The sequence below is a fragment of the Podarcis pityusensis genome (assembly GCF_964106645.2).
Source record: "Podarcis pityusensis genome assembly, chromosome: 2".
NCBI lineage: Eukaryota > Metazoa > Chordata > Lepidosauria > Squamata > Lacertidae > Podarcis > Podarcis pityusensis.
The window spans coordinates 59,097,983-59,125,086 of NC_138029.1; the positions used below are offsets into that span (position 1 = coordinate 59,097,983).

The 27,104-nt window shown below is 42.1% G+C and overlaps 1 protein-coding gene across 1 annotated transcript in view; it reads left to right on the forward strand.

Annotated features, from left to right (window-relative positions):
* JADE2 (jade family PHD finger 2) overlaps window positions 1–27,104 on the forward strand; it is a 141,056-nt gene that overhangs the window by 91,530 nt on the left and 22,422 nt on the right. The window contains exons 6-9 of the mRNA XM_080996280.1: window positions 12,346–12,557; window positions 17,282–17,449; window positions 17,911–18,027; window positions 26,010–26,471. Of these exons, the coding sequence (XP_080852406.1) occupies window positions 12,346–12,557; window positions 17,282–17,449; window positions 17,911–18,027; window positions 26,010–26,471 (959 nt within the window). The remainder of the gene's footprint in view (window positions 1–12,345; window positions 12,558–17,281; window positions 17,450–17,910; window positions 18,028–26,009; window positions 26,472–27,104) is intronic.

Genomic DNA, 27,104 nt, shown 5'->3' on the forward strand with positions numbered 1-27,104 from the left:
AGGTATGTAAGTTGCTGCTTTCCCTGCCCCTATCTCCTGGTAAGCCCCCCTCATACACACACAGGAACAGGGCTATATAGGGGCAGCACTGGGGGCACTTTGCCCAGAACCTCCTCAAAACCTGGAGCCAGTTATGCATTCGGACTTGAGAGGATACTAGGAACAAAATAGCCTCATAATCAGAGTTGTCTCAGAACAGTTCTGTGATAGGAGAGCTTTAATTCAGAGGCTGTGTGTGCTGATTATAAAGTGACTTCTAAAAACATTTTGCCATCATCTTAAATTTAAGAAATAATTGATGTTGGTGGGTGGCATAAAGGGTGCTAATTGGTTCCTGTAAATCTTTTAAGTGCATTAGCGGGATGTGCTCATAATGAAATATCTAGGAGCTTCATAGCGCACACTTGGCTCATCTGTTAGCTGTATTTTGTTTCATTTATGGAGAAGGGTTTGTATGGCACTCATCACTGTATCACCTGAGCATCTTAATGCACCACTTTAAAAAGAAGCAAGCAAGCATTGTGTTGTTCCTTTTATTCCTCTTACAAAGGAAGCAAAATCAGAGGTAAATATTTAGAAAGGAAGGAAGCATGGAAGGGTCCCATCAATTTCTAAATAATCCCTTTGACGTTCATGGGATATATCCAGAGCTGGTGATTTCTCAACAAGTTCACCTCCCGATCCTAACAGAAAGCAAGTTTTAGCGATTTCAGAGGAAAGCACTTGCATGTACTTAAACAGAGATCTCCACCAATATTGAAGTTCGGTCACCGGTATTTTTGATTTAGGACTTGTGAGTTCAGAAAGCACTGGAAAATGTGATTTTAATGAACTTATATGCTAAGAAGGTTTTTAAAAATATACCCCTTCCAGCTCAGAATTTCCTGACCCCACCATGCTGTAGCCAGATTGCATGATTTATCTTTTGACAGAACTCTGCCTCTAATTTCCATTGGAATATTTGAAATGATTTGGTATCATTGTCACTGAACAATCAGAGCACACCAGGACAAAAATCGTATGTGCCCAAAATCCAAAGGAAGGGTTTGGGGGATTAAGGGAGAGAACCAGTCCTATTTATTTCTCGTGCTTTGAAATCCCAGTTCACATTCTGATAGTTTTAATAGTTTTTATTCTTGCAGAATCCCTGTGGGGTAGGTAAAGGGCATTTTCAAAATAAAGCAGACAGATTTTAAGTGCCTTTCTTTAAGCTATCTACAGAAAGAACATTATTGTTGTTGTTGTTGTTGTTGTTGTTGCTATTGTTATTATTTATTAAATTTATATACCACCCTTCATTTACAGCATAAGAATACCAAATGAGAACACAAAATATGTAACAACGACGACTAAACCAATAATCCCCCTCCCACAAACACGTATAAAAGGTCATAAATTAAATGTAAGATACACATTTAGTGCATAGGAAATACTGTCTCTGATTTGAAATCTGCCTTATGCTGCTTTTAAAAAAAGGATGCCCACATGCTTACTGCTGAAATTTGCCAAAAGAGTAAAATAAAAAAGAAGACAAAAGACTTAGGGCTTAGGCAGTAGAGTTTCTTCCTGTTAAAATTGTAGGATTGCAGCAATATTTATTATATCTCAGTATCTAAGAATGGTTATATATGTTATACATATTAGTATGCGTGTGTGTGTCTGTGTGCGCGCACACACACAATTAAGTTTGTGCTGTTGGGAATCAACTAATGGCACAGCCAGTGGCCTTAAAATTGTTGCTCATGAGCAATTTTATCATCCTCTCCAATATACTCTGCAGGGCGAAAGGAGTTCTGGTTTCAGTAAATTGATTTCAGTTGAAGTGCAGTTTAGCTGGAAATAAGTCTCAGTTATTGCACAAGGTGGTTCATCTGTTAATATTTCTCTCTGGCTTATTAAGCAATTCATTATCAGAACACTTCAAAAGTAGAAAAATGTGTATTTAATGGGAAACTGTTGATCCTCTTGCCATGGGACTAATATGAGTATGCCAAACCACCACACCTCTACCACATAACATCATTATGAAGACGTGGTTGATGAGAGTCCATCCCATTCTCAATGATTGGAGCCTCACCCTTGCCTGATGCTAATCTCAGCGGAGAGATTGCATTGGCAATGCAAAGTGGGATCCTTTTTTAATAGTGTTTTGTAGTACTGCCCTGGGGGTAGAAATACTGAAGGACAGGATATATAAATATAATTACAAACCAACCAACTAAACAAACAAACAAACGGAGTTCTGTTTGTAAGTTTTGAATTTATGACTACTTATTTCAGACCATTGTGAGGTTTTGACACATTTCATTGCCTTTTGCTGTCTATGAAAAACACTAGAGTTGACAACCTTCTTACTGGCATTGCTCCTGTACCTGTATTTTTGCTCTAAAGCAGGACTGGCAGAAATTAAGCATTTGACACTTTCCTCAGAACATAGATCTGATGGGAAGCATCACCTGTTCTGTTTCTGCCTGTCATGCAGTTTTTAGGTGCAGCAGTCCTTCCTTTTAAAAAAGTTGGCAATTAGTAAACATCCATCAAGCAGTATTTATATCCATTGTAACTTATTTTACACAAGGAGGGATATAAATAGATAGCTTCCTTTCCATAGTGGTTGAACCACGGCTTTCCCAGGCCTGTTTTTATGTAGCAGGTCCCCGCTATCAGAATGCTCATTATCCAAAATCTCAGTTATCCAAACACAAAGAATTATACCAAACCTCACTACACAAATGGCTGATTCAGATATCTTGAACAGCCGAGAGTTTGCCCACTTCCTTACTTGTTTGTGTTTTGCTGGTTGGCGGCAGCCATTTTAAGCAGAAAGCATGGAGGGAGGACGAGAGATCAGACAAATTGGAGAGCTGGAGAGATCAGACAAATCCCCCCCCCCCCCGTTTGACTTCTGCTGATTGGCTGCAGCAGTCTCAGTCAGAAAGCAGGGAGGGGAGGAAGAACCAACAAATCACGAATTAGATCTGTCCCCATAGGAAATAATGAAAGTCATCAACTTGTTATGCAAACACTCGCTTAACAAACAATTTCCTGGGATATTGAAAAGCAGGACCTGCGTGTACTTTTGAATTCGTTTGTGTTAGTCTAATTACATAGTCCCTTAGCACTGTGTCTGGGATTGCAATAGTGATTCCAGCTCTCTTTCAAGGGGCTGCTTGCATATTACATTTCCCCTGCTGCTCTAGAGTGAAAAGCACTGAACTGTCTAGAAATGGTGCTGGCTCTGCGCTTTCTCTCTCTCTTATGCCTGTGACATACGTGAAGAACAAGATACTTGATGGCCAAGAGAGCTCCTCTGTTGAACGCTGTCAAAAGCCAATAGTTCCGCTCAGTAGTTTTTTTGAAAGAAAACTTTATGAATAGCAATAACTTTATATGATGCTGAGGAAGATAAATGGAGCATAAATGGAAAAAGAACTTTACCCTCAGGCCTCGTCGTTTAGCGATTCATAAGCCATTAATCGCCTCATACCCATCAAGTACATTTGTCACTTGAATAGGCTCCGGGGTACTTGTGAGTGGAGCTTGGCAAACTAATTACAGTGCTAATGTAATTACACATAAATGGAATGCAAGTGTATGTGTGTAAGAGACAAGAGAAGGAGATTGGCCGCATAACCAACGAGCGTTCCCGTTCATGCAGGCATCGCATATAATTCTTGCTTACTGTTTAAAAGCCCCAGTGGAGCTCCAGTCTTCTGCTCACCTTCAGAACTAAGCGAAGCCAGCCAGGAGATGGAAGAGGTTTTTCAGCAACTCTGTCCCATTTCTTGTGGGTTCAGCTGGCGGTATCACTAACAATGAAAAATTTACAGTCTTCATTGGCCAGAGGGAAAAGGCTGTAACAGAAGGCGTAGGGTAAGGATACAGTTGCAGGCATAAGAAGTTTGTTTCCACTTTGAATTAAATAGGCACTCTCTCAGTGCTTTTGTCAACTCTGGCTTGGTGTTACATTTCTTTTGAAAACCCTCTCCGTACCTTCTTCACCTTTGTCCTGCTCTATGAAAGGAGAACAGTTCGGACCCAATGCTAAGCCATAGTTTGTTTAAACCACGGTTTGTGAAGAAGTAGGGTTCCACTCACAGACAAACAAAGGAACAGTGGTTTATTTCATTTGAGGTTGGTTTCTTGTCCCCCTGCCTCTTTTTAGCATTTCAGGCCTAGCTTCTGTTACAGAGTTTTTATTGGGAGTAGTGACTTTCTTATTTCTTCTTATACAAGTGTTCATATTCCTGTTTAACTGCTGAGTTGAACGATGCAACCTCTGTAGGCCTACTTCTTCAGAGAGGTGGCTAAATACTACTAGATTATAGTACATTCTCTGGAATTCCATTTGCACCTCCTATCTATTCCACAGGTTGACAAAGATCCTTACCTTTTCCTTGTTCCAGTCTTTGACTGCATGCATGTGGGGTGCCAATTGCTGTGAAATCCTTGTATCCTTAGCAGCAGCAGAGGGAGTCTATGAGAGAAAGTCTTGTCTGCCGTAGCTGTGGCATAGACACTGACCTCTCCGTGTGTTTTAGGTCCCAAGAATACCAATTTAGATTACACATATTAAGAAGTTTATTCACCTTCCAAGGAAACATGAAGAAGTACCAGGTGTGTGTATGGGTTTTTTATTGTCCTTTACTGGACAATACCTGTCACATGCTCTTCATAGCCTTGATACATAGGGTCCAGCATGACTGCCTCAAGGGAGCATTCATGCTTGGGCTGCTTGGGTCCATGGAAATGGCTTTCTGGAGTCACTCTTCGGTCAACAATGTACTAAGTACAGAGGATTCGCAAATGTGGCTTTCCCAGAAGCAGAGCTGCAAAAAGCACTTGAGTGTGGAGGAACAAAGGTTGGCGTTGTCTGCTTCCTTCGTGTGGGTTTTTGCATTGGTTTTTAAAATGGGATAAGTTGCTAAGAGCAAAATTATGCTTTTATTATGCGTTCCTGGATAGATGTTAGGAAAATGGCCCAACGTTTTTCTCAGGTTTTTTCTTCCCACAGGCGTGCTGCAGAGCTAGGCTGGAGAGAGAGGGCTAGTCAGCAAGGAGGTTTGTGGAGGAAGAAGCCTGCTGTCAGGTAGAGTGAGGACAAGGTGCAGAAAACGTTGCCCCGTACCTCTGTAACCATGCGAAGTGAATGGCTGGGATGGAGATTTGGGGGGAAAACTAGGATGAAGTCAAGATAGTCTGATCAGATATGACACCAAACCATGGTTAATGCAAGTCAGGATTGCCATGGTTTCAGATTATGGTTTGTTGGTTCCCAATAAACCATACAAACCATAGCTAATTCGTTGGGAAGCGAGTTGAGAAGTGGAAATAAAACCACAGTTAAGCTAAACAAACCATGGCTTAGCATTAACTTGAAACATAGATTCATAGCAAAGGCACTGCCATAATTGCTGTTCTACTTAATATCTGTACTGTCTCTGCCTCAGATTTAATGTATGGGCATTAAGAAAAATGTGGTCACTTACAGTAGACTATTTGTTGTCCTCCACCTTAGTTTACCTGTTAGGCTGCATAAAAGAAAAAAGAAAAGAGAAGGCAGGAATCATGCAAACTAGGGCTTCCAAATATTGAAACTTGTTTGCTTGACTGGCTTTGAATTACTTAACAGTTGGTTGACATAGAAATAATTGGTTTACATTGAAATAAATACATGTTTTTTCTCAGCACAGGTGTCATTTAGGTTATTTGTAGAATGGAAGTGCTGATTTCTCATTTAATAGCACAGCAGAATAATTTGTTTAGACAGACCTTGCTTCAACTTGAATGGATTGTTCAGTTAATGCTTTCAGTCCTATGAAAGAATACTTCCAATAATATATAAACAAAGAATCCTCAAGCTAGCTAGCTTTGTCACATCTGGACTGTAATACACACTTCGGCTTCTGTAGCAGTGAAGAACAAGTAGAAAGGCACTTGTTTTCCAAAGCATAACTGGATCCTGAAATGGTTGATGAACTGACTTGTTCTCCTCCAGCTGATGGAAAGCATTCCAGTCGCTTCAGGGCTAGGGTCCTCCTCCTCCCGTTTTCCAGAGGCATGGCCCTTCAACTTTTGTTGATCCAGAAGGGAATGGATCTCCCTCCGTGTTCCCATGTTGGACCTGCCTAATGTCAGAAATACAGAGTCTTGTCAGAGCTCCAGAGAAATTTACAGTCCTCCCCAAAAGGATAACTTTGATCTTTTACCCAGCCTGTCATGAATTAGGCAGGGCAAGTGCAAGGGAAATGGAACATTAGTCCATTTGGTACCTCTTTGCTCCCTCTTACAACTGGGCGGTGGGAGTGCACAACAGTGTCTGCAGGTTCTGTGGGTGGAATGAGCATCTGGGGGCAGAAAGGTAAGGACAGCAAAGGGATTGCAGCCTAGACCACAGAGGTATTTTGGTGTAGAACACTCCGTTTTCTCTTCTCACTGCCATCCCCCCACATCACTGCTCAGCAATGGCATGATATAGGCTCTGCTCCTTTGGTGGGGGGGGGGGGAGGGCGGCCTGATCAAAGGGGCCTTCCCCAGCCATTCCTTACCCTGGTCTTCACTCAGACAAGAAGGGAAAAGGGAATAGAAGCAGCTCCCCAGGAAGAGGCAGAGAGAGAGAGAGGCACTGCAAGAGCTACAACAGGTTTTCTAGCATTGTGATCCTACTCAGTCCTCAGAGAAAAGGCATGTGTCGTGGTCAGAAACCTGCCAGGATTTGATTATCTAAATGCACATAGCCTCTCCTTCCTTGACTCAGGATCTCGATTAGGGAAAAGGCTTACCATTTTAAAGGGTGCTGATATGCATACTCAAGCTCTCGCTGGACAATGCTTCTTTATACTGCCATCTTCAGTATAAGCCAGTAGCTATAAAACCCCTCTCAAAAAGTTTTCTGTGTGTACTGTGCCATGAAGCAGTATATACTAAGACTGTGTACCAGCCACAAGCTTCAACCTGTACCTGTAGCTTTGGGAAGCAACCCATCTGTTTTAGCAACTTTTATGTCTTTTCAGCTCAACACATTATTTGAGACCAGATAGAACTGTTAGAAAAATTGCCAGAATCTGTTGCTTTCTTTCCATTGCCAGAATCTGTTGCTTTCTTTCCATTCACTACAATGGAAGATTGCAGACATAAGAGCCTCTCCAGAATGGATTAAGCCAGCAAAATTGTAGGCAACTGATTAATTTTTTTATTTTTTAAAATGGGGTTTCTGTTCCCCATAACATATTTTTGCAGATACAGAAAGAGAGAGCTTTCTATCAACTATGCTTCACTTTTCCTTTTTTCTTTTTTTTAAAAAGCCACCCAGGTCTACCTGGGACTTTAGGAAGTTCCTGATCCATTGCTTTGTTAACAGCACAATCCAACTACAAACTATGAAAACATCACCCAAATCACCCCTATTTGCCTTATAATTTGGGAAGTACACAGAGTCAATGCATGCTTCCTATTATAGATCAAATTTAGATTCTGTAAGCATCCTGTAGTCATCCATGAGGTTTGCCAACAGCAAAACTGGTACTGTTAGGTTTCTCTGCATGTTCTAGCGTAACTATTCTAGCATTTGAAAGCCCTAGCAGGGAATTGTGTTGTCTGGCTGGCTGAATCCCAGACTGACATAGACATGCAAGATGCCAATCCAGATCCTTGCCTAAACTTGTCAGGCCAAGCAAAACAGCATGAAAATGGATGGCTCTTTGAGACGCTCTTTATGTTGCCCAGGTGTCCAAGCACATTGTAGATCTGCATGTTTTCTGAGCCAATTACTCCTTGCCAAAATCCAGATAGTGGTATCTGAATAAATTGTTCAAATCACATACACCTTATTCTCTCTACAATGTTTAACTCTCCCTTCTCCCTCTTTCTTTTAATATTGTGCCTATCCTTGGTCTTCTGCACAGCTGTTAACACAAAACTGCTCAGATTTCTGCATTATTTTCCATAATTTATTCTGTGTACAACCTTAAGTTTTTCAAAGAATTGACAAGAGGTGGGGAAACAGAAATGAGTAAAGAGAGAGAAAGGACTGGATACTGAGACCTAAACGCTTGTGAAGGGGTGTGTACTGGGAATAGCTACAGGCCAAAGAGAATAGAGAACCAAAGTCCCAGCTCTCAATCACTGGCAGTGCTTCACCCAATGCTACAAAAAACCAGCTTCTTTCTACTTAATAGCTTTAACTAGGAAGTAACTACTTGTATCATAATCATACCCTAGATCAGTTGCTCCCAACCTTTTTTGGCCATGTCCCACGTAAGCATCTCTAAAATCTGATGCCTTCCCCCCATGAGATATAATTCTTACTATTTAAAAAGTGAGCTATTCACATGGAGGAAGCCTAAAATGAGTTATTAACTATTAATAACTCATTCTCGAATTTCCACCCCCTTAAAAATCAAATTGCCCCCCTGTGGGGTGTGTACCCCACATTGGGAACCATGGTCCTAGACCCAAGCCCAGGAGGGGGTGACATTTCAGGGTCAGGACATCCTGGACTGCAGGCCTGTTACCATGAAGAAGAATAAAAGAGGCTAAATTGCCAGATTTAATTATCTGTAACTATATGGGGTATCTGGACGCTGGTGGCACTGTGGTCTAAACCACTGAGCCTAGGGCTTGCCGATCAGAAGGTCAGCGGTTCGAATCCCCGCGACGGGGTGAGCTCCCGTTGCTCGGTCCCAGCTCCTGCCAACCTAGCAATTAGAAAGCACATCAAAGTGCAAGTAGATAAATAGGTGGGAAGGTAAACTCCGGTGGGAAGGTAAACAGCATTTCCAGGCTTCCCTGGTTCACCAGAAGCGGCTTAGTCATGCTGGCCACATGACCTGGAAGCTGTACGCCGGCTCCCTCAGCCAGTAAAGCGAGATGAATGCCGCAACCCCAGAGTCGTTCACGACTGGACCTGATAGTCAGGGGTCCCTTTACCTTTACCTTTACCTTTTATATGGGCTATCTACTAAAGGTGCATCATATATATCCACACTTTTACAGGGCTATGCATACCTTGAAAAAAATTGGGGTGGGGATATTTGGAGACCTGGGGAGGAAATGGCAAAATTCTTACACCTTTTTAGGCTCTCCTTTAGGTTACTGGCTCTGTAGAGCAAACACACAAACAAACAAACAAAACATGCTTATAGATGAAATTCTAGAATTTGTGGTTTGAGACACAAGAGAGTCCTGTGCCACTCTGTGTGACATGCTGTCTCAAGAGCGACAAGCCCCAAAGAGTTCCTGCTGGCATTTCCTAGTTTGAGGCACCAACAGGGTCTGGCAGCAGGAGGGTGGAACAAGCACTACAATAATCAAGGGCATTAACATCACAGGGAAAGTGGGAGTCCATGTTGCCAGTAGGATTTATAAGCCCCAGGACATATGTGGCTTCCAAATCCTGGCTTGCTTGGAAGCCGTTGACCTTAGTTTCAGAGATGTACATAGGGTCCCTTGCATCCTTGCAAGGAGCTGATACAGCACCCACCCATCCGCCTAAAAATACCACTTTACTGCACACTTTTGTGCCATGGTGCAGGAAGGACTGGAAGCTCCTCCTGCATTTAAATTCACTGCGACAGCGGCGGCATGCCACCACACACATACATCGTACACTCCATAGTCTGAAAGGTGATTTCTTCCCCCTCCCTGGGCCTGCGCCCCCCAGCAGGGGCCAGTTTCACAAACCCCCGGGTACGTCTCTGCTTAGTTTCCAGTACACATATGGCAGTAAGCTATGGTAAACTTCACTTCCTACTTCGTTTTGTCCACTCACATGAAGGAAGGAGTGAAGCAGCAGCAAGGGGGTTCTGTGTACTTGCATGAATTTCCATTCATTCATTGAAAACATGTACCTCCTGCTCTGCAACTGGAAAAGCTCCCAATTAAACAACTAGCAAACCAGGCTTTCAATACATGACGAAAAGAAAAGGGGATGGGAAGCAAAGAGGAACAGAAGCTCAACCTATTATTCTGTTTATTTTGCAGTCTGGATCCAATCTTTACACTATCTTGCAGTTGTTACTTTTCTGCCTGTATTAAGAGAAACCTTTTATTCCTCCCCTCTTTTGATCCTCACATTCAGTTCATCACATCATTGTCCCAGGGGTCATGGCCAGAGGTTAGGGTGCACCACCTTAGAGATCAACAGGAAGCTCATTGGATAGGAGCACCTGCAGAAGAGCCTTTGAAGATAGCTTACATTGATTGGTCAGATGTAACCAGTGTATTTGGTCTCAAGGGGAGTTCATAGAAGAATGGATCTGAGTGATGGGGAGCAATGTCTAAAGGGCGTTTGTTATTTGCGTAAAATTAATATGTATGCTCGTCATATTCTCATGTCTGGCAGTCATGCAGCCAGAAACATAAGAAACTTAAACAAAGGGACCTAAAAAGCCGAAAGGACACCAATCAATGCTCTAATATTTCAAAATAGGAAAAAAGGAAGCAGATCTGTGTTACAACTTTGTATTGGGTGCAGAGGAATAATTATTGGGCCCTGAATATGCGCTACAGGAGTGTAAGTTGTGATTAGCCAATTGTGTTTACACTACTGATTTTGCACTGAATGCAATGTGTGCATATTGCAGATAAATCACAGCATCATTCTGTACCATGAACATATGGTGTGAACCATAACTGAAAATCACTTTTATGATCCTGCTTATGAATAAGATAATCTGTATTGCTCTACAAATTTAGTTAGGTGGTTGTAATTGTGTACTTTTGATTTAATTGTGGTCATCTAACCTGTTTTCTTTTGCATATTCATCATTTATTTATTGATTTAGATTTCAGTTGGGAAAATATGATGCAAATATCCTTAGCAAAATAAAATGTGTAGCAGCAAGAGTGTCTTGCAAATATAGCACTTCTCAAAGTACCCCTCTGAGACACCCTGCTTATTCAGTGTTTTTAAAGGTAAGAGCTATGGTGCTCTAGTTAGCCTCATTGTACATGCTCAATGCCAGACTGTTCCATTGAACAGTGGGGTTGCATTCCTATTGGCCTTGAAAAAGTGTTGGAATGGGGAAAAAAAAAACAACCCTCAAAGAAGAAGTTGGGTGAGAATGAAGGCTTGGTGAAATTTTAACATTTGTAGATTTTCCTGCTTTAGTTGCTAGTTTTTATTTATTTATTTGTATCTTTTTAAAAACTGTATATCATCTCTCTCCCATTATCAACATCTTAGCTAATTAACAAAATATCAATAAAATGTCCAAAGAACAATTATTAAAAAACAAATAATCACGTGACTAAGGTAGCAGCCAGAAATTACTTTTGCTAACAAGATGCGTTTGGTATAATTTCAAAGTAAAGATTCCTGCTGTGGATCAGCCACTGACAGGATCACATTACTAGCTATTGTTACTGAGAAATCTGGTATAATGAGAATAAAAAGCAAACTAAGACATACAAAAAGTAAGCAGACCACCCCACTTTAGCATATCAGCTGACTAGGGAAAACAAAGAACCACTACCACAAAAAGGGGTCGATTTTAAGAGTGCAAGAAAAAAAATATTTATAAAATACAGTTAACATAAATACCAAAAAATACAAAACAAATTAATTTTTCACTTTTTGTAGCGTTTGTGAATGCCCCCTCCCTTTTAAATTTTATGCAGGGGTGTAAAGCAAACTAATAAACACATTGTGAGCAGTTGCCATTACTGTTAAAGTGGATCAGTTTTCACAAGCTTATTTGCATCAAAGCATTCTTTTTAAAAGTTCAAACAACAGAGAACATCCTTGCAAGACATAAATGTTGATACTGCCAAAGCAAATTATTGGCACTGGTTTGACTGATCTCATCCCTCTTTACTACCCACTGTTTGCCACTTTAATGGACACATCTTTTTGTTACTAACTGTGACACATAAACTCAGCCTTCAGAACCAAAAGCAGCTTTCTGAACAAGACCTTGTTTTACCAATCCATTTGTCTATTCAACACTATAAAGTGTTTCTTTTATGTGCAATGGCCTTGTGAAAATACCCTTTATAGGTAGTTACTTATGTAGCTCAGGTACAATGGCAGGTACTCCAGGGAGTTGATTCCAGGGCTTTAAAGCAAGACTGGTTAACAGAACAGTCATAGTCCACAAAGGGAGCAGGATTGTTGTTTCTTTAAGTAGGCACCAATTATAGTCAAGGGAGGCAAGGATTCTTTTCTATGCCCAGCTTTGGCACATATTTCGATTGGGCTAAGGTGATGAGGCTCTGTCAACGATGTGCTCCTTTTGCGTCGGTTGTGCTGCAGTTAAACATAACACCCACCCTTTCTCACTGCGACAAAGTTTGAGAACCCTTGACATTAAAGTAATTTGAGCGTTGTTGTTTTTGGTCTTTTAGAAAAGCCAGAAATGGATGAATTCACCTTGGAAAGAGTACTGGAGGAGCTGGAGACGCTGTGCTATGAGAACATGAACGTTGCCATCGAGACAGAAGAAGGTCTCGGCATAGAGTACGATGAGGATGTCGTGTGTGACGTGTGCCGCTCGCCAGAAGGAGAGGATGGCAACGAGATGGTTTTCTGTGACAAATGCAACGTCTGCGTGCACCAGGTGAGTAGCATTTCTCACTTTGCTGAGGCAGTACAGCCCCCACCCCCAGAAGACTTAGTTGCCTGGCACACACCAGAACCAAGAATGACAGCCATCCTCCATCCATTACTGCCGTGGTTTGTCACGTCCTCTCATGACATGGGAAAGTTTGGGCTTTTCTTCACAGTTAGCATGTGCACTGAGACAGCAGTCTTGCCTCAGAGGTAAGAGAGAGGAATCACTGTGCTAGGGAATAGAGGATGCCTCCAAACTCGTCCTGCCTGCCTTTTGCATTTCTTATTTATGTTCTTCATATGTTATTTCTCCCTGCATTTTGTTTTGTATTGTATTGTGTTCACATTATTGCTTACCATGATATTGGAGGAAAAAGAGACTTCCTTCAGGCCCACCTGAACATAGGCTTAAGTAAATTCACACATGCCTGTGTTGACCAATAGCTTACGCTGGTATAAAAACAGTAATATAATGGGTATAAGGCATGGGGCTAAGTTCTTAAGTTTCGCCCCATGATTTCCTTCCCCTTTTTTACTCAAGTATAGTTGAATCTGGTATATCTTTAACTACTCATTTACATGCTCTTTTGTAACAAAGTGCTGGTTGATGATTTAATGGCCTTGACTGAGCTGAATATGGCTGTGACTAAGAGAGGATCTTGGATAAGTCGCTCGCATTCAATTTAATAGACAAATACGTAGCAAATATCCTATACAGGTCTGTCCAGTCAAGTTTCCCGACTGTCCTTTAGAAGGAAAGAAAATCCATTGAAGGCCATTGAAGTCAGGCCATCAATAGTGTGAACCTGACTCTGGGATGTTCTGTGTAATCATAGGTAGCTTCCTTTAGGCAGAGACAACAGGCTTTCCCCTCTTTCTCTTTTGGCGGAGTTTCAGTGCTGTCACTTGCTAGCAGGATTTGCACCACAGCATTTTGGGATTTAGGAAAAGAGTTGTTGAGGAGGACACAGGGCACAGCTTCCATCACTGGTGTCCATTTCCTAGTGGATCACAGTTATGCAAGTCTTTGATACGTTAAAAGTAAAACATTATCATATCTTCCAGAGATTACTCTTAGGATGTTACAAGACTAGCATTACAAAGAGGAGTCAACTCTAGTACAAAAGGTGCATGTCCTTAAATAGAACATGGAAATGAAATGTGGTATTTCTACAGAAGTAGCCTCATGTATATGGAAAAAGTAGTCAGCATCATAGTGCTAGGAAGGCTATGGGCTTCTAACTTTTCCTTTCCAGTGAGTCTTCTTTTGTTTTTTGTTCCCTGCCCTCTTCATGTCTATAACAACTCCTCACTTATATGACCAGCCTCTTGTCACTTTTTTTCTGCTTCCGTGTGTTGTGACACAGTATAAGATGCTTTAAACACCCCCCCCCATGAGTTCTAATGCCAAGGAGGCCCAGGAATCATAAAGATTTCTTACACAGCAGAATATAGTGTGGGCAGGCTATATACCTGGGATGATCCAATATAATGGAAGAAAAGGGTTTCGATAACTCTTTAAGTGTTGTGTACATGAAAGAATTTCAGAACATGCTCCCCCCCCCCCCGATCAACTATATACAACAAGCTGCACCTGTCAGACAGCTGCAGAAGTTCACTTCTCCTTTGTATCTGTTTACCCTCATCCAGACAAATTCTTCCCTGGTTTATGTGCTTAAGCAATAAATTTATGCAAAAAGACACAGAAGTGGTCCCTTGTGAGGTTTTTTATTTGTTTGTTGGTTTTGTCTAATTGCTTCATTTGTCGATTTCACAATTTCCCCCAATACATTCAGCAGCTACAATTTTAAAGAGAAGTCCAGCAGGCGCAGCTATATTTCCATGGTAGAAAAAAGTTCCTGGTGTTGAACTTTTGTCTGTCTTACATGGGACAGAGCCTTTGTCAGAAAAACGATGGTGCTTAATGCACCTCATTGGAGAGTTTCACGCTGTGTTAAGAAGCAAGCATTTCTTCTCTCCCTCAAGGCTTGGGCTCATGATTGAATTCCTCCAGGAAGGCAGGAATTGCTATGTCAGACTGGCTGCATCCTGAGCAGTGGCAACCAGCAACCCCAGTCCCTTCTGTAGCCTCTTTAAGACATTGCAGTAAATTGAAATATGGCTTACCAAAACCATACAACTGAGCTGGCTCTCAGAAAGAAGCTTTCATCCACTTTGCTCCTCCTCAGTCCTTTTAGCAGTGCTACAGGTCATGGTTAACAAGGCGAGGCCTTAACTAGGATCCTGGGTTCAGACATTCTGCTCAGCCAAACCTTGACTTAGCTGCCCCACCATAAAAGGACCAGGGAAGAGCAAAGCAGGTGCAAGCTCATAGTTTGCTTTATCATGACATGCAAACCACATGCAGACGAGGAAGGCATGCCTTTCAGTTGCCCGCAAAGTGTGTCACCAGCAGTTTTTGCGCACGCTAAAATTTTACGACCTTATTTTGGCCCTCTACCAAAAAGCGGGTGAGAAAACTTTGCCTTTAAAAAACAACAACAGTCATATGAATTTCAAAATTGGAACTAGGTAGGGGTGCTGAGAGCTAGTCTTTGAAGGAAATACATTTTTGTTTGGTTCATTAGTACCCTTTGCTACTTCTTTGGGTGCAGCTTGTGTGTGCCCCCCCCCTTTGCAAACAAGCATGCTGTTGATCTCAGTGTAGGGATGCAAATGACAGGTGAATTTGAAGCCAGTTGATTATAGATTCCTCTTTGCTCCTAAGGATTTCTTCTTACTCCATTCTCTCTGGCACAGTTAAATCAAAGCTGTTTAAACACTGTGCTTCCAAGACACATGAGCTCAGAATGAAGAAAATGGATATTGGATTTTCTTTAAAAGTCCATAATGTGATTCACACACTAACCCACAAGTGAACTAACCTGGAAGGAAGAACACAACAATCTGGGACACATTGTGAATTTTAAGGAGCTTATAGTTAAAGATTGCAAACAGCTGCAGGAAAGAGCACAAATTCTACCTTTTCCAAGAGGAACTTTAAATTGTGCATCAACTGCCGTCTTGCCACACACGTCAGATCAATTAAATGAATAAGTCAGTAGCTGGTTTTGGATTACCTTTAGGCTTTAAAATTTACCACCTACAGAGGGACCTGCTAATGAGGCAATGAGCTTTTAACGTCTAATGTATTCATTCCAGTATTGGTAGCCCACACTGATGGGCTTGAGCTGTAGCTTGTGTGGAAATGAACCGGAGGTGTTACTCTTTCAACAAGAGTGCCTTGGTGACTTTCAGGGTGGCTTGAATTCAACATGAACATAAGGAATTGCTCTTTACTGAGTCAAACTGGTCCATTTACGCTGGGGGAGGGAGAACCTGTGACCCTCCAGATATTATTGGACTCCAGCTTCCATCAGCCCCAGCCTGCATGACCAATAGTCTGGGACAATGAGAGTTGTAGTCCAGTAAGATTGGGGTGGGGAATCTAACCCAAGAGTGTATGCTCAGACTGGAAGCATCATTCTCCAAGGCTTCAAGCAGGTCTCGGGCTTCTTTAATCTTGCTAACTTGAAATGCAAACATACTCCCTCCCCCCCATTTTTTAAACCAGGAGGTGCCAGGGCTTGAACCTGGGACCTGCTGTATGTGACAAAAACTACCCTCTAGAAATCCATGACTCTTTAGTACAGGCATGTCCAACATCCGTTTCGGGGGCCTAATCTGGCCCGCCGTTTGATTTAATCCAGTCCCCGTAGCAGTATACGTCCTGGGGTAAAATCCTAAAAAAAAAAAGCCCAACAACTGCAATCCTAAAAACAGCTCAACAACCTTGGGGTCAACTTCAATCCTAAAAACTCAGCAACTTCAATCCTAAAAAAAAAGTTTAACAACTTTGGTCGGCCCTCACGCATGTTCACTTCATCAAATCTGGCCCTCCTTGAAAAAAGTATGGGCACCCCTGCTTTAGGATGTTAATATGCCTAAACTGCCTCAAAAAAACAAGAGCCCAGTACCTGTGTTCATTCCTCCCATGTTCACTCCTCTCCCAGTTGTTCATTAGTAGCAAAGATATCAAGTTCTGGGATTGTCAAAACACCAGAGAGAGAGGAAGAGCTCTGTAATGAGATCATCATTCAGCCCCTATCGTGGGTGAGGGCCAGTTTAAGCTTAGGGATGTCCACAGTACATATTTATTTATTTTTTATTTCCATTTATTAATTTCTTCCTTTCAAATATCTCAAAGCAATCTTAACAACAATTTTTTAAAATTATTTAATTTAAATTAAATAATTAGTAAATTATTTGAAGTTCATTCTAGGCATAATTGCACAGTGATGTACCGTTTAAACATCATACATAATATGTGGGTGTATAATGAACGAAATCTGGAAGTTAATGCCACTTTTGGCATATAAATCATTTAAACTTTGCTGTGGAATCCTGAAAGGCGTGTTTGGAGCATGCCTACACACACACACACACACACACACAACCGTTGCATAACTTCTGGAATACTTAAGATTTGGACACTTGTGACTTGAACTCCAGTGCTTTGTAAATAATCATACTGAAGGATTCTCAAAGACTAAGAAAATAAGACAGAATAATGTAAGAAGTGCAATATGTCTACCAACAGGTTTAGCACATGGAATTAAATGTATCAGAGATAGCCACATTTAATTTGCCTGTCTTGGTTGTAGTGTATTTTACAGTGTTGTTTTCCATCCCTCATAAAAACAACTTACTTTTTGCAATATGTTTACTTAGGCTTGCTATGGAATCCTGAAAGTTCCCATCGGAAACTGGCTTTGCCGAACCTGTGCCCTTGGAGTCCAGCCAAAGTGTTTACTCTGCCCAAAGAGAGGGGGAGCTCTGAAACCCACCCGGAGTGGGACAAAATGGGTCCACGTTAGCTGTGCCTTATGGATACCTGAAGTAAGACACTAAATGACTTTCTAAGTGGTAGGTAGATGTGATGTAGATGAGATATATTTGGATTTCACCATGCCAGGTACTGTCCGGAACCATCACCTGTCATTCATGCCAAGGATTATGTTGACCATACAGGACTTAAGGATGCCTGAAATTAAAAGCTTATGGTTGTTGAGCACTGTGATCTCTAAACAGTCCATTCAGACATTCAGAACCTTCTCCATGCAATGTGCTATAATTATCCCCAGGGCTATTCACACTGCAGTTGTAACATGCATTGCAGGCATTCCATGGATACACCTGCAGTTTCCTGGTAGCAGTTTTCACAGTTTAATTGTGTTTCACACATTACATGGTTGATGTGTCGAATTTAGTTTGTAACAGAGCCACCCTTAGAGTTCTGTTCTTATCCTTTGAGAAGATACAGGATGGCCAATAATTGGTGTGTTCTGTGTTGTGCTCAGGTTAGCATTGGATGCCCTGAAAAAATGGAACCCATTACGAAGATATCACATATCCCAGCAAGCAGATGGGCTTTGTCATGCAGTCTTTGCAAGGAGTGCACTGGAACATGTATTCAGGTAAGCAGTTATGTGTAGTCGAACTGTGCACCACCCATATCAGAAAGATAAAGAAATTGTTTTAATGAAATGCGTGTAGAGAGTCACTGGCAAATAATATACACAAGCAACCAAAAGGCGCAACCTGTTAGGCCTTGCTGGGGGTTTATAACTTTTGTTATAACTTTTGTTTATTTATTTATTTCATTTCTATACCACCTTTTTCTTCCAAGGAGCTCAAGATGGTGTACATGGGTGTGTGTCCCTGTCAGAATGCTAGGTGGTAGTTGCTCGTGAGTAACCAGGCAGGACTCTGACCTGTCTTTTACAGGTTTTATTGTGCAAACTATATACAGTGAAGATACACAAGGTTCATGTCCGTCTTAGTCACTTAGGCAGAATCCAGGAGTTGCCCCTTCCGGCTTCTCCCCCAACATAAGAACTTAGACACCCCAAATCTCCACCTCCCCTCCTTGTGTTTCACCCCTCTGCGCAAGCGTGGCAACGGAAGTGGCGTGTGTGCCTCCTGGCCAGCCGGGCTAGGTGAGGCGCTTGGGCTCTCAACAGCATCTTCGAGCCCTCTCCTCACTTGGCTGGCCCCTTCCCTCTCTTCTCCACTGGAGGTGTGGCTTTTCCCCTTGCTGGAAGAGGAACTGCTCCTTAGAAGCATTGGAGGCTCCCTGTATCCCGACAGTGTCTCTGCCTCTCTCCCCTGTTCCAATGGCAGTCACCTGACACCCCCCCCCCCAAATTTTCATCCTCACAACAGCCCTGTGAGGTAGGTTAGGCTAAGAGATGGTGACTGGCCCAAGGTTACCCAGTACGCTTCTTGACTGAGTGGGCGAACCCTGGTCTCCCAGGTCATAGTCCAACCTGCTAACCATTATGTTACTTTACATTGACCTCACTGGCTTTTATCTCATGTGCAGCTTTTAGTTGGAAGGGAAAGGAGAGGGACTCCCCCTCTTCTCCTCTCCCAGTGTCTCCATGGAGTCAAGGGGGTTTGTGTGTAAATTATTTCCCTTCCTGTCAGGTTTTGCAGGAGGTAGCAGTAGAATGTTGGTCTTTTTTATCTTTAGTTCCCAGGTAACAAGAAATGCCACTGAATACAGTCAAGTGTTCTTTTCCACTTCTTTTATCACAGTATTTTATCTTATCCAAGCTCACTTTGATCTCTAGGAAGATTACCGAAGTGTTGATCTCTGGGTCCAAAGGGAGGATCTGTCAAAGATTGTTTGTATGTTGAGGCTGCAACTGTGTGAGACAGCTATCTGGTGGAAGGAAAGTCATGTGCTATATGAACAGAAAGTGTGAAGCCACCACCATAACGTTTGGGGCATTGTAAGGGAGAAATTTTAAAGCAATCCCTTTTAGCCTGAAGTGAAAGCTCTCACACATGTTTCATTAAATCTTTCCAACATTTGATTCAATTCCATTTGCGATGGCTCTGGGTGGATCTGCTTATTCACCCTGCCAGATGGAGATATTCTGTCATAATGGCAACTGCTTTTGAAGAACGGAAGGGCAGGGAAACGAGACGGCTACACTTGGCAGCGTTGGGGGGGGTAGGAAGAAAAGGAAGAATTCAGTTTTCTCTGAGACTTCATCCTCTTAGCTCTGGCTCGCGTGTTAGTTTTGAAATGCTCTGAGCTGAGTGGATTTGCATGAAAGGTCACCTGAAATGGAAAACAGGGTTTTATTGTCTCCTTTGCTGACATCCCACATTTCATAAGTCTTCATAAGACTGACAGTTAAGCTTTTGTTGGCACTGGCCTCGTAAGAGGGAGAACATTTTCACCAAAAGAAGGAATGAAAGAAATATGTAGATGATTCATTTGTTTAAACGTTTAAGCAATGACTAAGCATCAAACTGAAACATGGGGGGGGGGGGATTAGAATTTAGATCTGCCCCCACTCTCATCACATTAGGATTGCAAATCTCATTATTTGTGTTGATGTAGCATCTCCATCTGGGTTTGCTTATGCAGGTGAAATTTAGCATAGAAGACTCCACAATAGCTTTATAAAATAGCTTTTGGCCAAGGGCGGGGGGTAACTTTCCTGAAACCTTCCAGGCAAAGGGATCAAAATTCATGCAGCTCAGTGAAAGTGACAATAGCCAGGGACTTAGTGGAGAAAAGTAATGGAGTAGGTAATGGAGTAATGGGGTTGCTAGGAATTGTGTTACTTGTTTTTATAATCGTATACAAATCCTTCCTCCTTTACTTGTATGATTATATTACTATAACCCACCCTGGAACCTTATGGTGAAGGTCAGATAAAAACTATTATAAATACATTTGTTGTTGTTAAATTTATTACCCACCTTTCGCCAACAGGTCTTGGGGCGAGTTTCAACAATCTAAAATTAAGAATTAAAAACAGTTTAAACAGTTTTCAGCCATAGGAGTACCTTGGGCTCACAGGCAGAGCTGTGTCTTGAGCATTCTCTGAATACTCTATAATGAAGAAGCCACATGCACCTCTGTAAGAGGGGCAGACACAGAGAATGCCCTCTCCTGGGAGGTGGCGCTACCAAGAGGGCCGCCTCTGCTGATTTTAACATCTGGGAAGTCCTGTAGGGAAGGAGGTGGTCTGGGAGATAGTACCTTTAGGCAAGGCAACATCAGTGCAACTACACTGGTTTAGAGGTTCAACAGTGATACAGAGGATCATTCACAATAACCACGTTGGCGGGTAGACATATGACTTTGGTTTTCAAAGGGGCAGGGATATGCAAGAGTACAGTACTAAACAATTCCCTTTTTGAAGACTACGTCTACAACCCTATATACACATGAGTGTAAATCCCACTGAACTCATTTGGGTGTTTTGAGTAGGATTGCACTATAAGACATCTCCCTCCATGGTTTTTTTCTGGGGGGGGGGGGATACATTTTTACTGCTTGCTAGAAATATTTGTGGTTGTGGTTATGATAACATTGATTGACTTGCACAGAATGCCCTCTCAGTGCCCAACCAGGAAGAGGTATTTGCCATGGAGATGGGAGTTATGGTCCAGCGCTACCTGGAGAACAGCATGTCACTGCCCTTAAACAATGAGATAGCAGTATTCCAGATAATCAACCAAGTTCTTTTTTGATAGCATCTAAGAATTGCTCTCTTTTACTCTGAGAGTAATCTCTCCTATTCTTAAAACTGATAATCTGTGGCCACTTAACATTCCAGTACTCCTGTGAATAAGGAAAACCAAACAACCCCAGTAACTCAGGGATTCATTATCCTAAACATTCATGGGTAAACACTTGAGGTCCAGCACCAAGGGCCTTCTGGCAGTTCCCTCACTGCGAAAAGCGAAGTTACAGGGAACCAGGCAGAGGGCCTTCTCGGTAGTGGCGCCCGTCCTGTGGAACACCCTCCCATCAGATACCAAGGAAAGAAACAACTATCTGACTTTTAGAAGATATCTGAAGGCAGCCCTGTTTAGGAAGTTTTTAATGTCTGATATTTTATTGTATTTCTAATATTCTGTTGGAAGCTGCCCAGAGTGGCTGGGGAGGCCCGGCCAGATGGGTGTAGGGTAATATGAACATTAACACAATTCCCAACTCCTTCTACCTTTCAGTATATTCTTCCCTCCCCCCCACTCTGCTGTATGGTTTTATTCTGCTAGCTGGGCTGGAGGAGGGGAATAATGCATCAATAACGTCTTCATTATCACTTTAATGCAAGGTTCTTTGGTAGCTACTGCTGAACAGGTACTTTTCGTTGTTGACCTGTCAGCTCAGCTTGCTAATTATTTCCTATTTGCATTTCGGGCAGAGTCCCTGACAACTGCTACTTGCCATCTGTCAGAGGAAACCCAGGATGGGTGGCATTCTGTTTGTTTTATCTCTAAGGTAGCGCGGATAATCTTTCCTTCATAAAAGGGCACTGTGTAGGGTGTTGTTCTAGCAAAAGTCATAAACAATTTAATAATGATATTAATACTGTTTGTGACGCAAATAGGGAGGCGAGGGGAGAAACCGAGATGCATTTATTTCAAAGCCGGAGAGGTCCTTGCCCAGCTTTCATCTCAGCACTGCAGCTAGTTGTGTGCACAACAGCACAAAGGATCTTTCCAATCACTCATTTTAAAGTACACCCAGATGTTACTCCAATATAAACACAATTGGCTCCATCAGTAGCTATCTAGCTATGTATGCAGTAAAATTACAGCTTTGGCTACCGGACAAGAAAACTCAATCAAAGCTGTTTACTGCTGGCAAAAGCCTGTAACCTCAAAATGCAATAACACTTAGGAAAGTGACTCCGCTGCATCTTTTCAACATAGTCTCCCATCCCCAGCCCAGGTATTTATATCAGGCAGGCCTATGATAAAAACCGCATGATAGCAGAACAGCATTGCTTTACAAATCTGGGCACTGATACTGTGCATCCAGCAAAATGAATGAAAACTCAATACTCCGATCCTTAGGTCATGTCTGTGTCAGTGCATCCCACCACACCTTATCCCTGCATGGAATGCAGTTTAAAATATTTGGTTAGATCTGCTGTTTAGGGGCTATCAGATCACCACCCTGGACAGATTTCTGTTAGTAGCTCCACAAGTGGCAGTGTCCCATAGCACTGTCATGGCTCTTTTGCCCTCCTTAAGATCCTGCAAATATGAGGACCAAATCTGACATGTCAGACCTCTTCGTTTAACCCTAGGTCTGCCCCAGTCACAGGGATACGGGTCTGCCTTTTTAGAGGAAAGGGAGATGCTCAGGTGAGGGGAAAGTGAACTCTCTTTGCCCCAACCTCTTATATTCCCTTAGCATCGTCTCACCAGATGTTTTTCCTGGAGCTCAGCAGAGGAGAAAAGCACCTTAAGGGACCAGTGGGGCAGAGATAAAGCTGCACAGAGTGTGCATTTAAAACTGAACATAAAATTGTTTTTCCTCTTCCCTGAAATGCCCTCACACTCAATTGAGTACGTGTAGTATCCCGAAACGCTTCTCAACATCCTTCAGGAAGTGTCCCCTTGCGTTAATGCGATCATTCAAGCTGGAGCAACCATGGTTCTTAACAAATATATCTGAACTATGTAAACTGCTCAGTGTGGTGTCTTCAGCAATAAGGTCTTCAGAACAGCTCCTTATTGCTGTTTAACTGGCCATTAGCAGCTGGAATAGACTGATTTCTTATGGGTTATGGCTTAAATAATTACCTGACACTCGGAGCTATTAAAAAACAGTTAATGAATAGTGGGTGGATCCATGAGGAGACAGCAGAGTTACATACAGCTAGCTGGGGAATGTGTTATATTGGGTAGGAAATGGCACTTCAGATGTTGCTGCCTGGGGGAGGAGGGGGACAGAACAAATTAGATAGGGAGGGCTTTAATAAAATTGTTTGTTTTTTTTTCTTTAAAAGAACTGTTGACAGCTATTTAGCGACTGCAATGAGCGTTAATCAGTTAATTTTTATGTTACTAGCTTGCCGAAAGCTTGAGGCTCACTTTTTTGTTCTCTTTCTTTTTAATATATAATTAGAGGACATATATCAAAGGGGAAGATACTGTTAAAGGTCCAGTCTTTCCAGGGGCATTGCAAGCCCCCAAGAGTGTAGATTTATTCATGAACTTGTGACCCAGTCTGCGACCCAAAAATCACATTAGCTAAGGTAGTTCAAAAAGAACAGAACACTGTGGTAGAAACTCTGGTCTCACCACCACCCTCATAAACACACAATAATATAACATGAGTGTTTCAGAAGGGCAAATGTATGCTTCAGCACCATTAGTACATTTGTTGCTCTGCTTTATAGGCAAAATCTCAACCAGAATTATTTGGGGAGTGGGGGAGAGTATCTAAAGTCCATTTTCTTTCTACTGTTACTGCATTTTAGTACAAAACAAAAAGCAACCCACTCATTTATCAGAACTTCTCCATACCTTGCTCCTTTTATACTAGGGTTGCACAGCCTGTGGCTCTCATCACCACTCACCATTAGCCTTGCTGACTGGGGTGGATGTTTGTTGTGGCCTCAGAACATACTATGGAGGGTCACAGGTTCCTCTTCCCTGTTTTGGCACATGCACTCAGCTCTACTCAAAGGGTTAAACATATTACTTAGTTTAACAGGAGATTACTTTCTATGTCAGCAATGTTTGTGTCATATATAAATACCCTCACCTTGGGTATTTACCTCCAGGAAACCAGTAGAACTATGTTTACCACTTTGAGCTCCTTGGAGGAAAGCTGGTGTATAAATGTAATAAAGAAAGTATCCTCAATTTTTTTTGACAGTGGCAAAAAAAAAAAAAAGTCCTATTCACCATTCAGACATTACAAGTAAAATGTTTTTTTCTGACACATTTTTATTGAATTCCGTTTTCCTTGCCCTTCCCTGTGTCACAGTGAAAAAAGGATTCTGCAGTGTTGGACATGTGGGATAGGTTTAAATGGGTAGGAGAGGATATATTGATTGCAATTTATCCCACCAGGCCCCCATGCGTGTGGGTTAGCAGAGTTTGAAAATCCCATCTTTGGCACCCCAATTAAAAGAATAGGAATTAGTCTTCTCCTTTGGAGAAATTTCAACTATAAAGTAAGCTGGCTTCCCCCTTCTTACCCCACTTAACAAAGAATCAGGCAACAACTTGTAATGTAAGTTTAAAAATAAGATTTACCTACTTTATAATCATGCTTTGCTTCACAGCAACAGTAGCAGCAAAACCCCGTACCTAGAGCTGCAGCAAGCAGGGACATGACTATATCCAGCACTAATCAAAGGAAGAGAGAAGAGAGAGGAACAGGAAGTACTATATGCTGCTTCCTCTCCAGGAGAGGAGGGGAAATGATGTAACACACAGTTCTCTCTACCAATTGTATTTCTATGGTCTGAGTAGACACTCAGCAATTGCCTGTCAGCAGTACAGCTCTATGGTATTAGCCCCTTCTCATGCTAACTAACAAGGAATATGCATTAGTTACATTTGGCTGCTAATTTCCCACAGTTCCATAGTTCATGTTACCCCATGCTAATTAGTATTATATCATAGCTAGCTGACCTTTTGACCAGCACGCTGGCTTCAAGTATCAGTAACTTTCAAAATGTGGTAAGCAGGACAAAGGCATGGCCCTTGCGTTCTCTGAATAATTGGTCACCAGGGGAAAATATGGAGAGGAGAAATAAAAATCCTCCATCGCTCTTTTCTGATTTCCTACTTATCAGGATGTTAATGTTTGTGACATCCTACAGAAATTGCATTAGCCCCTTGGAATCCTTTTGGATGAAAGGCAGTGTAAAAATAAACAAGCCAGTAGATAGATAGATAGATAGATAGATAGATAGATAGATAGAATGACCTGTACTTCCTCTGGGATGCAGCTTGTTAATGTGAAATCAGTGCACTCTTCCTGCCCTTCCCCCCCAGAGGAGAGGCCACCTGGACAAGTTTTAAGAAGAGCAAAGAAAACAGCAGATCTCATCTTTACCCCATTCCACATAGCACCTCTTCCTGGATGGGCTTTCATTCTATTTTTTCTAGAACAAGGCTTCTGAGTGTAATCAGTGGAAATATAATAAAAAATTGGGAAAACTTGGCCTGGCCATGCAAAATACCTGACCATCACACTGAGCCAATTTGGTGAGACACAGGATCAGCTGCACTGTATAATTAAATATCTCCTCAGCAAAATCAAGTAGATAGATCCCATGAGGAATGTTTACATGAAGGAAAAACAGCAAGAACATAAACGTAGTGTGTAAGCAAGCTGCAGTGTAGTGGATAGAAATGTACTGTGGAAGATGAATAGTGAGAGAGGGCATTATGGAGGGGTATTTTTCCATCTCCTCAAGAAAAGTGAGGGTCTGAACAGAGAGTAATGTGGATGTGGTACTTTCCACCATCACCCTCCGTTAATTTTACTGCTAGCTTTAATTACGGCAGGAAATTTTTTGCTGTTGGTACTCTTGTAAAAGTGATCCTAGTTGAAATGGTTTTGCAAGAATACTCAGGTCTTCGCTCTACTTTCTCCCCCTACCTGTTGCAGTGTTCCATGCCTTCCTGCATCACAGCCTTCCATGTAACATGCGCCTTTGAACGCAATCTGGACATGCGGACGCTTTTAGCAGAGAATGATGAGGTGAAGTTCAAGTCCTTCTGTCTTGAGCACAGCAGCGGTGCCACTAAACCACCAGACGAAGCACGGACGGATGCAGATCAAGGCAAGCTGGATATGGAAAAAGTAACGCTGAGGAAACAGAAGCTCCAACAGTTGGAGGAAGACTTCTATGATCTTGTGAAGCCCTCTGAAGTGGCTGAGAACCTTGACTTGACTGAGGGGCTAGTTGATTTTGTCTATCAGTACTGGAAGTTAAAGAGGAAAGCCAATTACAACAAGCCTCTAATGATGCCCAAAACAGATGAGGTGGACAACTTGGCTCAGCAAGAGCAAGATGTGCTGTACCGACGCTTGAAGCTCTTCACACACCTCAGGCAAGATCTTGAAAGGGTGAGTAGAATTACAGGCTTTGTGAAATGTTCTGCTGTTCTACCGTTTCTAGTAATTCTTTAACTCCAGTGGCCTGATTATCCTAACAATCACTTTAAACTTCACAGCGCCCAGGCATAGCTTCTGTTCTGATCGCTATCTGTATATTCATTTTCGTTACGATTTTTACTCAAGGAGTTCCATATTTTTCATTTGCCTGTCTAGATCATCCTTTTGTAAAGATAACGAGAAAGGCCCCAGCCTTCCTCTTTACCTTGGAGCTAGTGAGAAGGCAGAATTTGTCCCCACAGCTGAGTGAGCTTCCGAGGGTTCAGTACAACAGTGGAGAAGATCCCCACCCTCTCTCCAACTCAGAGAGGAAGGTTTGGCTGGCACATGGATCCTCTTGGCCACATGGGACCAAAATGAGCACCAAACTTTTCCTCCTGTTCCTTGGGTAGCTTGTGTGACAGAGTGAAGGACTCAAAGCACTTTTGTCAGCCAGAACCAAAACAAGTCCCTGCTCCTCTTCCCCAGGTGACAAATGAGGGCTGCAGTCCTGTGTATATTTACCAGGGTTAGGCCGGAATGAACACAATCAAACTTTACTTCCATGTAAACCAGAAGTTGTGGGTCCATGCTTACTCCAAGCAA